General features: G+C 38.1%; 1 protein-coding gene across 1 annotated transcript in view; it reads right to left on the bottom strand.

Annotated features, from left to right (window-relative positions):
* Positions 1-15,072, bottom strand: part of LOC134324860 (latent-transforming growth factor beta-binding protein 2-like) — a 218,081-nt gene that overhangs the window by 92,190 nt on the left and 110,819 nt on the right. Inside the window, exons 6-8 of the mRNA XM_063006740.1 lie at positions 13,486-13,689; positions 10,454-10,740; positions 2,637-2,739 (exon numbers count right to left, since the gene is read on the bottom strand). Coding sequence (XP_062862810.1) covers positions 2,637-2,739; positions 10,454-10,740; positions 13,486-13,689 — 594 coding nt within the window. The remainder of the gene's footprint in view (positions 1-2,636; positions 2,740-10,453; positions 10,741-13,485; positions 13,690-15,072) is intronic.

Genomic DNA, 15,072 nt, shown 5'->3' with positions numbered 1-15,072 from the left:
GGTGCAGGACTTTACCTTACACTTCACTTGTGAGGTGTGACCCAACCCGTTACATTAATAAATAGGAGCAAATTCTCAAAGACACATTCCAAAACCCTTACATGGATTTTAAAGGTAAGAGGTGGAAATCCTTATCAGAAAAGTTAAAGCTTTTATTGCAGCAACAAAAGAAATCAAGGTGCTAATGTCCAACAAGCTCATAGTATCCACATATTTGTGGCCATATAGCATATGCACATGACTCCACTGTGTGCAAGGTCATTGGAATGTAGCCTTTAACATGTTTAGCATTTAACATGTTTACTGTACATAATCTCAGAACACGTTGACCAAAATAACGTTAATGCTATGCTTCGTAATGCTATTCCTAGCACGCCCAAACCAGATGTTGAGTGAATGTCGGAACGGATGGACACCTCTATGAATCCAAACTTCAAAAAGCAGTAAACAGAGATCCACCTGGCAGGTTAAGAGATCTAAAACTTCTGAAAGATAGAAAAATGAACAAATAGCTGCCAATGATGATGAAGGTTATCAGCAGGTAAGGTGATGTCTGCTTCAGATTACAGACTATTGAGAACACTGAGTAGGAAATCAGATATGACAGCCCTTCCCACCTGCCAGTGAGGACTTCCAACACAAGTAAAACTTTTATTCTTCTAATGGTATGGACAGAATATTGGAGTCAAACAGACGATGAATCAAAAGAAAAGAATTACAGTGTTCTTGTAAAGTGTTGGGCCAACACAAGCCGCTAGAGCAGCTCCCAGCACCTTGACATCGATCCTACAAATTCTCTGAAACCGTACAAAAGAAATGGAACACTATTCTTCCTCAACATTCTTCCATCAGTGTTTTAATCATGCTGGTAAAGGGCGTAAACTCGCATTTCATTTGGTTTAAGATCTGATGTATACTAAGCCTCATAACACAATTCACATCATTGAAGACACTGTCATACTGGAAGAGACCAGTCCAATGCCAATACAAATGGTCCATTATAGTGATCGTGTGATGGCTCAGAATAAATTAGTATTAATTTACAGTGAGAATTTCCTCAGTGCAAATCAATACAGGTGGACAAGTGAAAGCAAACTATGTCTGACCAGAATCCATTGGGTCAACTCAATATATTAATGAAGTATTCAAGCATGACATTCCTGTACCGGTAGATAGATGGATGGATGGATGGATGGATGGATAGATAGATAAACAGATAGATAGATAGATAGATAGATAGATAGATAGATAGATAGATAGATAGATAGATAGATAGATAGATAGATAGATAGATAGATAGATAGATAGATAGATAGATAGATAGATAGATAGATAGATAGACAGGTAGATAAATAGACAGACACACTGATAGACAGACATGCAGACAGACAGACAGTCACATAGATAGATAAATGACAGACAGACATACAGACACATAGATAGATAGACAGACAGACAGATAAATGGCAGAGAGACAGCCATACAAACAGATACATAAATAAATGACAGATAGACAGACAGACAGACAGACAGATAGATGGATAGTCAGACAGACAGATAGATAGATTGACAGATAAATGACAGATAGACACAGACAGACACAGATAGACAGACAGACGTAATATAGACAGATAGACAGACAGATAGATAGATAAATAAATTACAGAAAGACAAACAGACAGACCCATAGATAGATAGATAGATAGATAGATAGATAGATAGATAGATAGATAGATAGATAGATAGATAGATAGATAGATAGATAGACAGACAGACAGACAGACAGACAGACAGACAGACAGATAGAAAAATGACAGATAGACAGATAGATAGATATAGTAAAGTGGTAAAGTGACTAGTATTGTACATTGAATTGGGCCAGATAGTAGGTCATAAATGTATGACCGTACATGCTCTCTTAACAAAATACATACATTCCTTATGTCACACTCCAACGTCTGGAAAGTGACATAAGATGTGAAATGAAATGTTCAAAAAGCCTCAGTATGTCCACATACTTCGTGTCCACATACTTTGTGTCCACATACTTTTGGCCCATAATGTTTCAGTTCAGAACCACCAAGTCTGAAACACTGCAGAACTGCCAACAAGTCGACTTTCATTCTGTATACACAACATCAAACCAGCCTGAGAGTAAACCGTGGCTTTTTAAAAAGAGCACAGACTGCAGAAAAAACAGGTGCTTGCTTGGCTTCCAAGTGGGAAATGCAAACGTAGGTAGGATATAACACAGCATGGGTAGCACCTCTGCCAAATCACTTTGAATTCCCACAAATCCAGGTACTAATCATTAATTTTTTTTGGACAGATGAAACATGATATTCACTGACAATCAACATAAACTGGGTAAAAACTGTTCATACTTCAAGATTTATGAACAGTTTTTACCCAAAAGCCATTACCACACTGAACTGTGACCTGGAAACAACCCCCCACAAACACACTAAGCCGTAAAAAAAAATGGAATACATTTGGGTGCAATAATTAGTATGCACTTCTTACAGTATGTGTGCACTTTATTACATATGCACTTTATTATATTAAGGTTAAGCACTTATTTCTTTACTATGTAGTAGTATACTTTTATTGTGTTTGTATGCCTTTAAGAGTCACACCTGGTTTGCTGGGGCACTGGGTGCATTTGTTCAAACCCCATGAAGCTCCCACACTTCCACAGCAGTCCTCCTGCTTGGTCAGGCCCGGTAGAGGCTTCCCGCACTGCAACATAAGCACACAAACACACAATAGCACAGAATTAGGACTTACACTTGAGCTTGAACCAACTTAAAGGGTCTTGTCTAATAAAGTTAACATTATAAAAAGCATCAAACCAGATATACAGTATTATAAAACACAGGCCTGTTGTGAAACACAGACCTCAGAGGGATGGCACACAACCCAGGCCATTAATAGAACCACAAAATGATCCAATTTCTGGAGTGTGCCCCATCTACCCCTGTTAAAAAAGCACTTTTCTTTCTAAATCTGAATACAAATGAGTGCTTGGCTTAAGTCGACTTAAGGACAGAGCGTGCCTCCTCAGATTTATAACATGAAAACAGATCAGGAGCAGCTGAGTCTGATTAGAGAGCACAAAAACAGTCTCTTTTTCACTCTCTCCGTCCCTGGCACACCGCTTGTGGGTCTGAGCTAGTTTAGAAAGGGAGATTAGGATCTGAATTCCTGCTCGATTTACAGGACTTTGGAATCCAAGTAAGTGTTATGTTGGATACATTACCAGAACAATGGCACCACATTGGCTCTTCTTTCCCAGTACAGTGGCCAATATTAAAATACAGTGAGGGTTCTGGTAGCAGTTACGGTTGTAGTACTGCTCTTGTAAGGCTACCGACTAGCAATGCTGAAACAATTATGAGACATGGCAATTACAATTTGCAAAAGTGAACTGTCCCTTAGCCACTGTTTAAGTGTTTACTTGGCTCGACTATCTATACTTTTATATCTTCTCTGATTTTCCTATTTTCCTTTAACGAAAAAATAATAAATAGCACTTTAAAAACTTTCACTGAACACACTTGTTTCACTTAGCCCAAATGTAATCCATAAACAAACACATGTCTGCCATTTTATATTAGCTGGCTTTGTTTTCCCCTTGCAGATACAGGCTAGTGTAGCTACAACAAATAACCTCATCTTTATTTACTTGTTTTAATCAACATTAAGTTACACAGAATTGAAAAAATTATGGCTAAAATTACCGTTATACTCAATTAAACTCAGGGACAGCTGGCTGTAGCTAAAGACTGAGGGTCCTAATGTAGCCATGTGTTTTGTACCTGTATGCACATGCATGTGCAAATGTATATATGTATATATACTTTGCATATGTGTATATGTATGTATATGTGTATATATGTGTATGTATATGTATGGCTGTATTGGCCTCATTGTGCAATATTGTCACATGTCACTTTACTATTTACTATTCAATCTTTACACTGAAACTATACCTCATGCATAGTCATTACAGTTATCAGTTATTCATTTTATATAAAATACAAGAAATACTCAGTTCTAGTTTTTCTGTTTGCTTTTGTTTTGTTTTGTACTGTTAATTATTTGTTGTATTATGCTACTGGGGCTTTAATTTTATTTTGGGATCAATAAAGTATCTACCTATCTATCATTTATATATACAATAAGGTAAACTTGATCATTTGAAAACTGAGAAGATTGGTTAGCTGTATGCTAACTCCAAAACAACAAAATTTGCTTGTTTGTACATGTGACCAAGGAGGAATTAGCTTCTTGTCGTCAGCAAACTGCCTCACAATATTCCAGTTGCTAAATGTATGCAGAGACTGGTACATATATCCGCAGAAAGATTAGAACTGGTTAACTAGCTGACCAAGTTTTTAGTTAGCCTGTTAGCTGTTTACTAATTTTACTAATTTAGGCAAGGCAAGTTTATTTGTATAGCACCTTTCATACACAGTGGCAATTCAAAGTGCTTTACATAAGGGAAAAAAAAAAAAAGTTAATTAAAAGCATTAAAACATTCCTGAGATCTAGAACCTCAGAAAGACTTCTTGCAAACATTTAGTTACAATTAAGAACATGAAATTCAAACAAGAGAGATAAAAAATTAAGAACATGAAAAATTAAAAGAAATTATTGTAAAATATACCCTACAATTTGGGAAATACGAAATTAAAACAAGAGAGATAAGCAATTAAAACATGAAAACTAAAAGAAAACATAGTAAAATATACCCTACAATTTAGAATGTACACTACTCTATAAAAAGAATTATTAAGAGCATGAAAAACTAAAAGAAATATGGTAAAATGAGGGTAATAGCAAACATTTTGAGCTCAATCATAGGCACAAGAAAGTTTTTAACATTTAAACATTTCTACATTTGCGGAACATCTAATATCTCCTGGCAGTCTGTTCCAGTTATATGCAGCCCAACAGCTAAATGCTGCTTCACCATGTTTAGTTTGGACTCTGGGCTCAACTAGCTGACCTGAGTCCATGGATCTAAGAGATCTACTGGGTTTATATTCTCTAAACATTTCTGAGATGTATTCTGGGCCGAACCCATTCATCGATTTATAGACCAGTAGCAGCACTTTAAATTCTATTCTGTAACTAACCGGAAGCCAGTGTAGAGATTTTAGAACTGGAGTGATGTGCTCAGTTCTCTTCGTCTTAGTTAAAACTCTAGCAGCAGCGTTCTGAATGAGCTGTAACTGTTTAATGGTCTTTTTGGGAAGTCCAGTTAAGAGACCATTACAATAGTCCACCCTACTGGAGATAAAAGCATGGATCAGCTTCTCTAGGTCTTGTTGGCACACTAGACCCTTGATTTTGGCTATATTTCTAAGATGGTAGAAGGCTGTTTTGGTGATGGTTTTAATATGGCTGGTGAATGTAAGATCTGAGTCTATTAGAACGCCAAGATTTCGGACTTGGTCTTTGGTTTTTAGAGCCCGGGAACTGAGGTGCTCACTGACACTAGACCTCTTTTCTTTGCTGCCAAACACCACAATCTCTGTTTTGTCCTTATTTAACTGTAAAAAATTCTGGCTCATCCAGTTATTGATGTCCTCCAGACACTGACACAGTGAATCTATTGGGCTGTAATTATCTGGTGAGAGAGCCAGATATATCTGTGTGTCATCTGCATAACTATGGTAATCAATGTTGTTAGCCTGTAGCATTTGGCCTAATGGCAGCATATAAAGATTGAACAGAAGAGGTCCGAGAACTGATCCCTGGGGGATTCCACATGTCATAGCCACCCTGTCAGATTCACAGCTGCCAATAGTGACGAAGTAACTCCGGTCTTCTAAATAAGACCTGAACCAATTAAGGACTGTTCCGGAAAGTCCAACACAGTTTTCCAACCTATCCAGCAATATTCTATGATCTACAGTGTCAAAGGCTGCACTAAGATCCAGTAAAACCAGAACTGATATTTTACCCGAGTCAGTATTCAGCCGTAGATCATTTAACACTTTTATGGGAGCCGTTTCAGTGCTGTGGTGAGCTCGAAAGCCTGACTGAAATTTGTCAAAATAACCACTGGAATTCAAAAAACTGCTGACTTGACTGTAAACAACTTTCTCAATTTAATCTAATTTAGCTATTTACTAACCTGTAGTTTAAAATGCTTGTCTGTTATTAAATAAATAGCTACAAATTTATGATCTAAACCAAGGTTCATTGAAATTCTGATTCCTTATAAGCTAATTAGCTGCTAACTACCAACCTTGCTACTATAGCACAGCATAAAATACTGGATGTTTTAGTTAAGTGTGTGGAGAATTTAAATTATATATATATATATATATATATATATATATATATATATATATATATATATATATAATTTAAATTCTCCACACATATATATATATATATATATATATATATATATATATATATATATATATATAAAGGTGTTTAGCCTTGTGCCCAATGATTTCGGGTGGGCCATACCCACTGTGACCCTGAAAAGGATTAAGAAGGATTATTAATATTTTTAAATGGTCATTTCTAAAATTACATTTCCTTACATAACATGCTATTTTGATATTTTGACTAATGTTAAATAATTTGCTAAAAATGTTTTCATAATCATAGGCAAATAGAGGACCTTTCAAGCACAGCTTGTTAGTATCGCCCTGACTCTCACATTTTTCAAACTGATTTATGGAGTAATAACCTCTGACCAGCAGGCGCTTCCTTTTTTCCCTTTAAATTATTACACCTCTGCTGTTTTCTGCTGGAATCTGGGAGGAAAAAATGTAAGGGTGTAAATCAAGGCAGAACTTCCTTTTTAAAACACATCACCCTTCAATAACCTGCATATCAAACTATGATACAGGCTTGTAGGACATCCTATTCCAAAACCGTAGGGATTGATATACACCATTGCGGCCATATCTGGGAGGGTGTCATGTAGTCAGAGTTTAATTTTGTGAGTTCTGGGAATGATGCTTCATACCACTTGAACGCTTGGCTTCTGTCTCAACTGATGTTCAGTTCTATCCCAAAAGTGTTCAAAGTCAATGTCTTTATAAACCACACTTTCTGCACAGGGGCAGGGTAATGCTGGAACAGGTACAGCGTTAATGAATAAAGTTTATTGTGTATGCCTGATTTTATACACCTGGTATTCATTAGCAGGGCTAAAATCTTATGGGGTGTCTGTATACTTTTGGACATGTAGTGTAAGTAGACATTATGATTAGAAGTAGACATTTCTTATTTGAACAAAATGGAGAAAAATCCCTGTAAATGTTGCCAATCCATTGCAAGGATTTGGCTACCACTTCACAGACCAATCATGTCTGTGTAGATGCCTGCCAGCAAGTGGCACCACTGTGAATCGAATGCGGATCATAGCGATGATGGGGAAGCATAGTACTGCTGTGTCACATGTGTGCCTGGTATGAAGTTTAGTTTTGCTAAGTACCACTTACACTGAATTTAATGTATCTTGTGTTTAAAGTTTTGTGCTTTGTGACATGCCATATTATCATGCTGGAAATGGCTATTATAATTTGATAATGACCATAACATACATGGTCATCAACAATACTCAGATAGGCTGTGGCATTCAAATGGTGCTTTACTGGTAATTAGATGCCCAGATCTTAAAGTGTCCAATTTGTCACATTGTGAGTTATGAAATGCTTACCACAGTACTATAAATTGCCAGTTTGTGTTACAGTGGCCTGTCGGCTCAAACCAGTCTGGTCATTTTTCGTTAACCTGTCTTATCATCAAGACATCAAGACTGCTTCATGCCCAAAACAAATGAGTAATGGATGTTTTATGCTTTTTGTACCATCCTGTGACTCTAAACACTAGACCAACTCGAACCAAAACGAATGTGTTTTAAAAATCCTAGCAGATCAGCAATTCTTAAAGTCACTCAGGTCACTTTTTCACATTCTGATGTTTGATTTGAACAATAACTGAGGCTTCTTGACATGTCTGTAGGAATGTATTTATTGATCTGTAATATTCATATTAGGGGTTGTTCTCTACTTCCTATTAATTTTTTAACCAGTGACCCTTCTCTACAACTCAATTAAGGGAGAATTATTCAGATTTGATCTGATGTGTCCATTAAAATATCCCAATTTTAAATAAAGGACTAATTTAAAAGCTGTTTGAATCTCAGCTCTGCTACCGGTTGGCTGGGCAAAATTGGCAATGTCTGCTGCAGACAAAACTGGTTGGTGCGTGAAATCAAAGTATGGGCAAATAAGAGGGGTCAGTGGACTGTGTACCCTCCTCAGATGTGATTGGGGTCCTCAAAAGCTGAAGACTAACTGACTACACTAAATTGGGAGAAAAAAAGAGAAAAACCATAAATAAACAATAGAAAAAAATTTTTATACCCCAACTTTAAATAGAGGACTAATTTAAAAACTGTATGACCTTTGGTACTAACCTCTGCAATCATTTGCATCTGTTCTTTAGCCACAATTGCATTAGGACTCTAATTTCTTACTCATATGGCTGTCTTGGCTCTTTGCCATTGCAAACCAGGTTGTGGTTTTTATATTGTATTTATCATTTCTGGGTTATATCTGGGTTTACATGAGCATTATCTGAATAACTAGACTAGTTGCCTGTTCACTGGTTTCAACAACGTCTGAATTTTGGCCGGTGTATCTCTTGTTTTTGATGTTACCCGTCTGTGTATACAGTCCCTGTTCTGTCAGTGTATCTTGGCAGCATGTGTTTAGCTACATTCCTGAACTAGTTTACCATGTTTTGACAGAGCTATGTTCATCCCCTATACTCCAATATGTGTTTGGGATTATCTCTATGGCTTTTGGAAATGCCTCAAAAAAACAGACTGCGTCCAAACACATGTGGACCTTGTGTGTCAAAATACTTTGACAGATGTGAGTGATGTAATCAAGACGGTCTCTTCTTCTGAATAAATTAGCACAAAGCGCAGAGGAGATGAAGTCAATGGTAAAGTATTCAATAGGGGTGGATAAATCAGGGCGGATGCCAAGTAATGCATGCCAATTCAAAACCTTGAATGGAACAATCATAATGACTGTAATGTAATCATATATTGGCTCAATCCAGTTCATTGATTTAGACAGAATAAAACAAATTCCTGCATATGACCTTGATACTAAGCTAAGGTTTTGTTAAAAAACAAATATAAGGCACCCAGGTTGCAGAGCGGGATATTCCTTGGCACACCAGCAACTCCTCAAGTTTGAATCTCAGCTCTGCTACAAGTGGGACAGTGTTAGCCTAGTGGGTAGAGGTTTGGTCTAGTAACTGAAAGATTGAGAGTTTAAATCCCAGTTCTGCCATTCAGCCACTGTTGGGCCCTTGAGCAAGGCCCTTAACCCTGTTTGCTCCAGGGGCACCGTACAATGGCACCTTTCAAAAACAAGTTGGGATATGCAAGGAAAGAATTTCATTGTACTGTACACCTGTATATGTATATATGACAAATAAAGCCATTCTATTCTATTCTAAGTGGAAAAAATTAGCCACTAAGTCTGCTGGGTAGGAAAAGACCGGACAAACAAGAGGTTGGGGTCTGCGATGCTGGGTAAGGACCAGGGTTAGTACCCTGAGGTGCCTGTACAGAAGTGAAATAACGCGTAGATCAGTGTGTGTCTCTTCATGCGCTAAACTGCACCATGAATCCACCAAAGTATGGGTATATAAGGAGTCAATCCACCAAATTATGGGTATATAAGGAGTCAATCCACCAAAGTATGGGAATATAAGGAGTCAATCCACCAAAGTATGGAAATATAAGGAGTAAATTCACCAAAGTATGGGAATATAAGAAGTGAATTCACCAAAGTATTGGTATATAAGGAGTGAGTCCACCAAAGTATGGGTGTATAAGGAGTGAATCCATTAAAGTATGGGTATATAAGGAGTGAATCCACCAAAATATGGGTATATAAGAAGTGAATCCACCAAAGTATGGGTATATAAGGAGTCAATCCACCAAAGTATGGGTATATAAGGAGTCAATCCACCAAAGTATGGGTATATAAGGAGTCAATCCACCAAATTATGGGTATATAAGGAGTCAATCCACCAAAGTATGGGAATATAAGCAGTCAATCCACCAAAGTATGGGAATATAAGGAGTGAATTCACCAAAGTATGGGAATATAAGAAGTGAATTCACCAAAGTATTGGTATATAAGGAGTGAGTCCACCAAAGTATGGGTATATAAGGAGTGAATACATTAAAGTATGGGTATATAAGGAGTGAATCCATTAAAGTATGAGTATATAAGAAGTGAATCCAACAAAGTATGGGTATATAAGGAGTGAATCCACCAAACTATAGGTATATAAGGAGTGAATCCACCAAACTATAGGTATATATGGAGTGAATCCACCAAACTATGTGTGTTCATTTGAATAATCCTATCTAAATGTGTCTACATACCTTTCCATCGACCGTTTCCTGGAAACACCTTCCTACGAGTCCATGTTGCCTGTCATGTGGCCTGTAGTTGCTCTGTCCATTGTTCTGCACTGTGACTTGCACATTATTCTGCCCGTTTCCATTTCCGTTTAGACTGGTGTGACCATTGCCAGGTTGTGAACGTTGCTGCACCGAGTGTCCAGGTTCAGCAGATTGGCCTGGTTTGACCATGGCGACCTGGTGGATCTGTACATGAGCTTCTGGGGGGTGCTGAACATGCACCTTGACCAGTGAGGGCAGCATGGAGACTATGGGAGAACAGAAAAATCAATTCATTAATCCTATAATCTTAATAATATTTATTAATACTGAGTGCACAGCCTTCATTCTTATTAAAAGACTTTCTACATAGTTAGAAGTCTATCTGTTGGACTTTATGCCCTCACCATTCCCTTTTTGGACTTGTTTTGAACTTGTTTTGTATCAAGTGTTCGTTGTACAGAATACAGAAAGCATCCTAAGTAGTTCTGTTTCACTCTCCAGATAAACACTGGGATGTTTATTACGTAATGTAACAGAGCCCAGATGTGATTCAAACCACTCATCTAGCCTAACAAAAAACACAGGGGCAAGATTTTAGTATAAGAGAGTTTCTGCCTTTATGCTGGACAGACTGAGAAGGAGACAGAGCCGCCAGCAGGAGAATATTTAATATTTTTAAACTAGAATTGACAGTTGCTCTTTGTTAACATGTACATAGTTGGCACTGCAGAGATGTTCTGGTTTTTATATTTATAATGGGTTTGCTGAACAAATATGAAGTGCTCTTCTGGGTAAAACACAATTCAGTTATAACTGTTAACATGCAACATTTCTAACATTCTTTCATTCATTCATTTATTCGTGTCTGTTTTACCACAGTTTCAGGTCACTACGTCCACATTCTGATGTTCAATGTGTGCATAAAACAGAGGCTTCTTGACACATCTGTAGGATTGTATGCATTGATCTGTAAAACAGCTGCCATATTCATGTTAGGGGTTGTTCTCTTTTTCCTATTAACATTTTAACCAGTGACCCATCTGTACTACTCAAATAAGGGAGAATTATTCAGATTTGATTTGATCCATCCATTTAAATATCCCAATTTTAAACAATGGGCTAGTTTGGGGCAACTGTAGCCTAGTGGTTAAGGTACTGGTTAAGTAATCAGAAGGTTGCCAGTTCAAGTCCCACCACTGCCAGGTTGCCACTGTTGGGCCCTTAAGTAAGGCCCTTAAACCTCAATTGATTAGATTGTATACTGTCACAGTACTGTAAGTCACTTTGGATAAAAGCATCCACTAAATGCCGTAAATGTAAATCTAACCTCCGCACTGCCTTTCAATCATTTGCATCTGTTTTTTTAGCCATAAATGCATTAGGACTCTGATTTAGTACTCATCCAGTTGTCTTGGCTCTTTACCATGTCTCTTTTTGCAAACCAGGTTGTGGTTTTTATATTGTATTTATCATTCCTGAGTTAGATTTGAGCTTAGATCCTGTATACTTGTTGCCTAGTCACTGTAGACTAGTTCACTGGTTTCAACAACGTCTGAATTTTGGCCGGGTTTTAATCCTATTTAGGGTCACAGTGGGTACAATTTATCGTATTCAAGGTCGCGGTGGGTAGAGTTCACAGGGTGAAAGGCAGGACCATCAGTCCATCCAGTCCATCAAAGGGCACTTTGTGCTGTGAGAGGAAACCAGAGTACCTGGAGTAAACTGCTCCACCTGGGATTCGAACTGCTATAAGGCAACAGTGCTACCCACCAGGCCACTGTGCTGCTCTTATATTTTTTATTTCTATAAATCAAATCAATCTCACGGAAAGGCAAACCAAGGGCCTGGCAGAAAATACTAACTGGGCAAACTAACAGATAGTATCATGCTGTGTTGTATTATTTTCCCTCCATTTTACGACATACACTGACAAGGCATAACATTATGACCACTGACAGATGAAGTGAATAACACTGATTATCTCTTCATCACGGCACCTGTTAGTGGGTGGGATATATTACACAGCAAGTGAACATTTTATCCTCACAGTCAATGGGTTAGAAGCAGGAAAAATTGATCTGAGCGAGTTTGACAAGAGCCAAATTGTGATGGCTAGGCGACTGGGTCAGAACATCTCCAAAACTGCAGCTCTTCAGCTCTTTTCCAGTGTTCCCAGTCTGCAGCAGTCCGTATCTATCAAAAGTGGTCCAAGGAAGGAACAGTGGTAAACCGGCGACAGGGTCATGGGCGGAAAGGTGTCAGAATACACAGTGCATCGCAGTTTGTTGCATATGGGGCAGCAATAGGGGGACCAACACAATATTAGGAAGGTGGTCATAATGTTATGCATAATCGGTGTACATTATAAATGCAGCTTTAGCCCAGTGGTTAAGGTACTGGACCAGTTATCAGAAGGTTGCCAGATCAAGCCCCACCACTGCCAGGTTTCCACTGTTGGGCCCTTGAGCAAGGCCCTTAACCCTCAATTGCTTAGATTGTATACTGTCAGTGTAAGTTGTTTTGGATAAAAGCATCTGCTAAATGCAGTATGTAAAATGTGGGCATAGCCTACTTCTAATGGTTATGTAGTAAGAACGTAACTCATGTCTATAGTGCTCTTTCTTTTGTATCTAGCTTAAAGTTGCCTCACCCTAAATAAAAAATCATATTAATGGTATTCGCTTACCCTCATAGTGTGGAATTATTGTGTCACTGAAGAACTATGTATCTTTGGGACCTGCCTTGAGGCAAGAAAAACTCCAAGCAACTTGGCCATTTTAAAACACTGATTGTGACTGTGTTGCACATCTATTTTCAATAGGAGTTCAGTCTTAGAGTTGTGGATGGCCAATTAATATTCAATATTTCAGTAGTGCCCAAGGTTGTGGGCTATACCAGCAGCAAACATTTGTTGAATCAGCAAAATCTGACCTGGCAGCTTAAAATATCATGTTATATATACCAGATTTGAATAAACAATATAAACAGTGAGTCAGTGCGTGTGTACTTACGTTGTTGATTGGACAGAGGCAGAGTGTAGACCGTGTGTGAGGATCCCATCTGTTCTTTATTGCTGTTGGTGTCTCGACTGGACACGGGTCTGCTGGGGGGAGGAGCCGGAAGGTGACAGAACTTCCCGGTAGAGTTTGATGGACACCAGCACTCGTTTTGTCCAATACACCGTCCTCCGTTCAGACACGGAATCTGACAAAAGACTACAGGACAAACAGATACAGAAACAGAAAGACAAAAATTAATATTTTACTTAAGCTTAAGCTAAGTATGTACAGTGTTCCTTTAATACTCCCAAAAGTTAAGGGTACAATATCCTTGCAAATGCATAAAACTGCTAACTTAAGTCTCTTAACCTTTATCACTAATCACTGTCATAAAACTTAATTCAAAACATTGCAAAAAAATGCAATATAAAACCATTCCAAAGGGAATAAAAACACATGACTGACTGTGAATTGTAGCAAGACAAAGAGATGGCATCTGCAAAGTTCTTGCAGTATTTCTATCAGTTCTGTACATGCTAAAATTTCAAATAAAATTTAAATAAATGAATGGATGGATGGAAGAATGGATGGATGGATGGATGGTAGATATATAGATAAATGGATGGATGGATGGATGGAAGAATTGATGGATGGATGGATGGATGGATGGATGAATGGATGGATGGTAGATATATAGATAAATGGATGAATGGATGGAAAATGGATGGTAGATATATAGATAAATGGATGGATGGATGGATGGATGGATGATGGATGAATGGATGGAACGATGGATGGATGGATGGTAGATATATAGATAGATGGATGGATGGATGGATGGATGGAAGAATGGATGGATGGAAGAATGGATGGATGGATGGATGGTAGATATATAGATAAATGGATGGATGGATGGATGGATGGATGGTAGATATATAGATAAATGGATGGATGGATGTATGGTAGATATATAGATAAATGGATGGATGGATGGAGTGATAGATGGATAGATGGAACGATGGATGGATGGTAGATATATAGATGAATGGATGGATGGATTGATGGAAGAATGGATGGATGGATGGATGGATGGAACAATGGATGGATGGTAGATATATAGATAAATGGATGGATGGATGGATGGATGGATGGATGGAGGAATGGATGGATGGATGGAGCGATGGATGGATGGATGGTAGATATATAGATAAATGGATGGATGGATGGATGGAAGAATGGATGGATGGATGGATGGTAGATATATAGATAAATGGATGGATGGATGGATGGATGGTAGATATATAGATAAATGGATGGATGGATGGATGGAGTGATGGATGGATAGATGGAACGATGGATGGATGGTAGATATATACAGGGGTTGGACAAAATAACTGAAACACCTGGTTTTAGACCACAATAATTTATTAGTATGGTGTAGGTCCTCCTTTTGTGGCCAATACAGCGTCAATTCGTCTTGGAAATGACATATACAAGTCCTGCACAGTGGTCAGAGGGATTTTAAGCCATTCTTCTTGCAGGATAGTGGCCAGGTCACTACGTGATGCTGGTGGAGGAAAACGTTTCCTGACTCGCTTC

The sequence above is a fragment of the Trichomycterus rosablanca genome, chromosome 13, assembly GCF_030014385.1.
Source record: "Trichomycterus rosablanca isolate fTriRos1 chromosome 13, fTriRos1.hap1, whole genome shotgun sequence".
NCBI classification, from domain to species: Eukaryota; Metazoa; Chordata; class Actinopteri; order Siluriformes; family Trichomycteridae; genus Trichomycterus; species Trichomycterus rosablanca.
The sequence above is the reverse complement of the archived record's forward strand: the minus strand, read 5'-3'. Positions and strand labels throughout refer to the sequence as shown.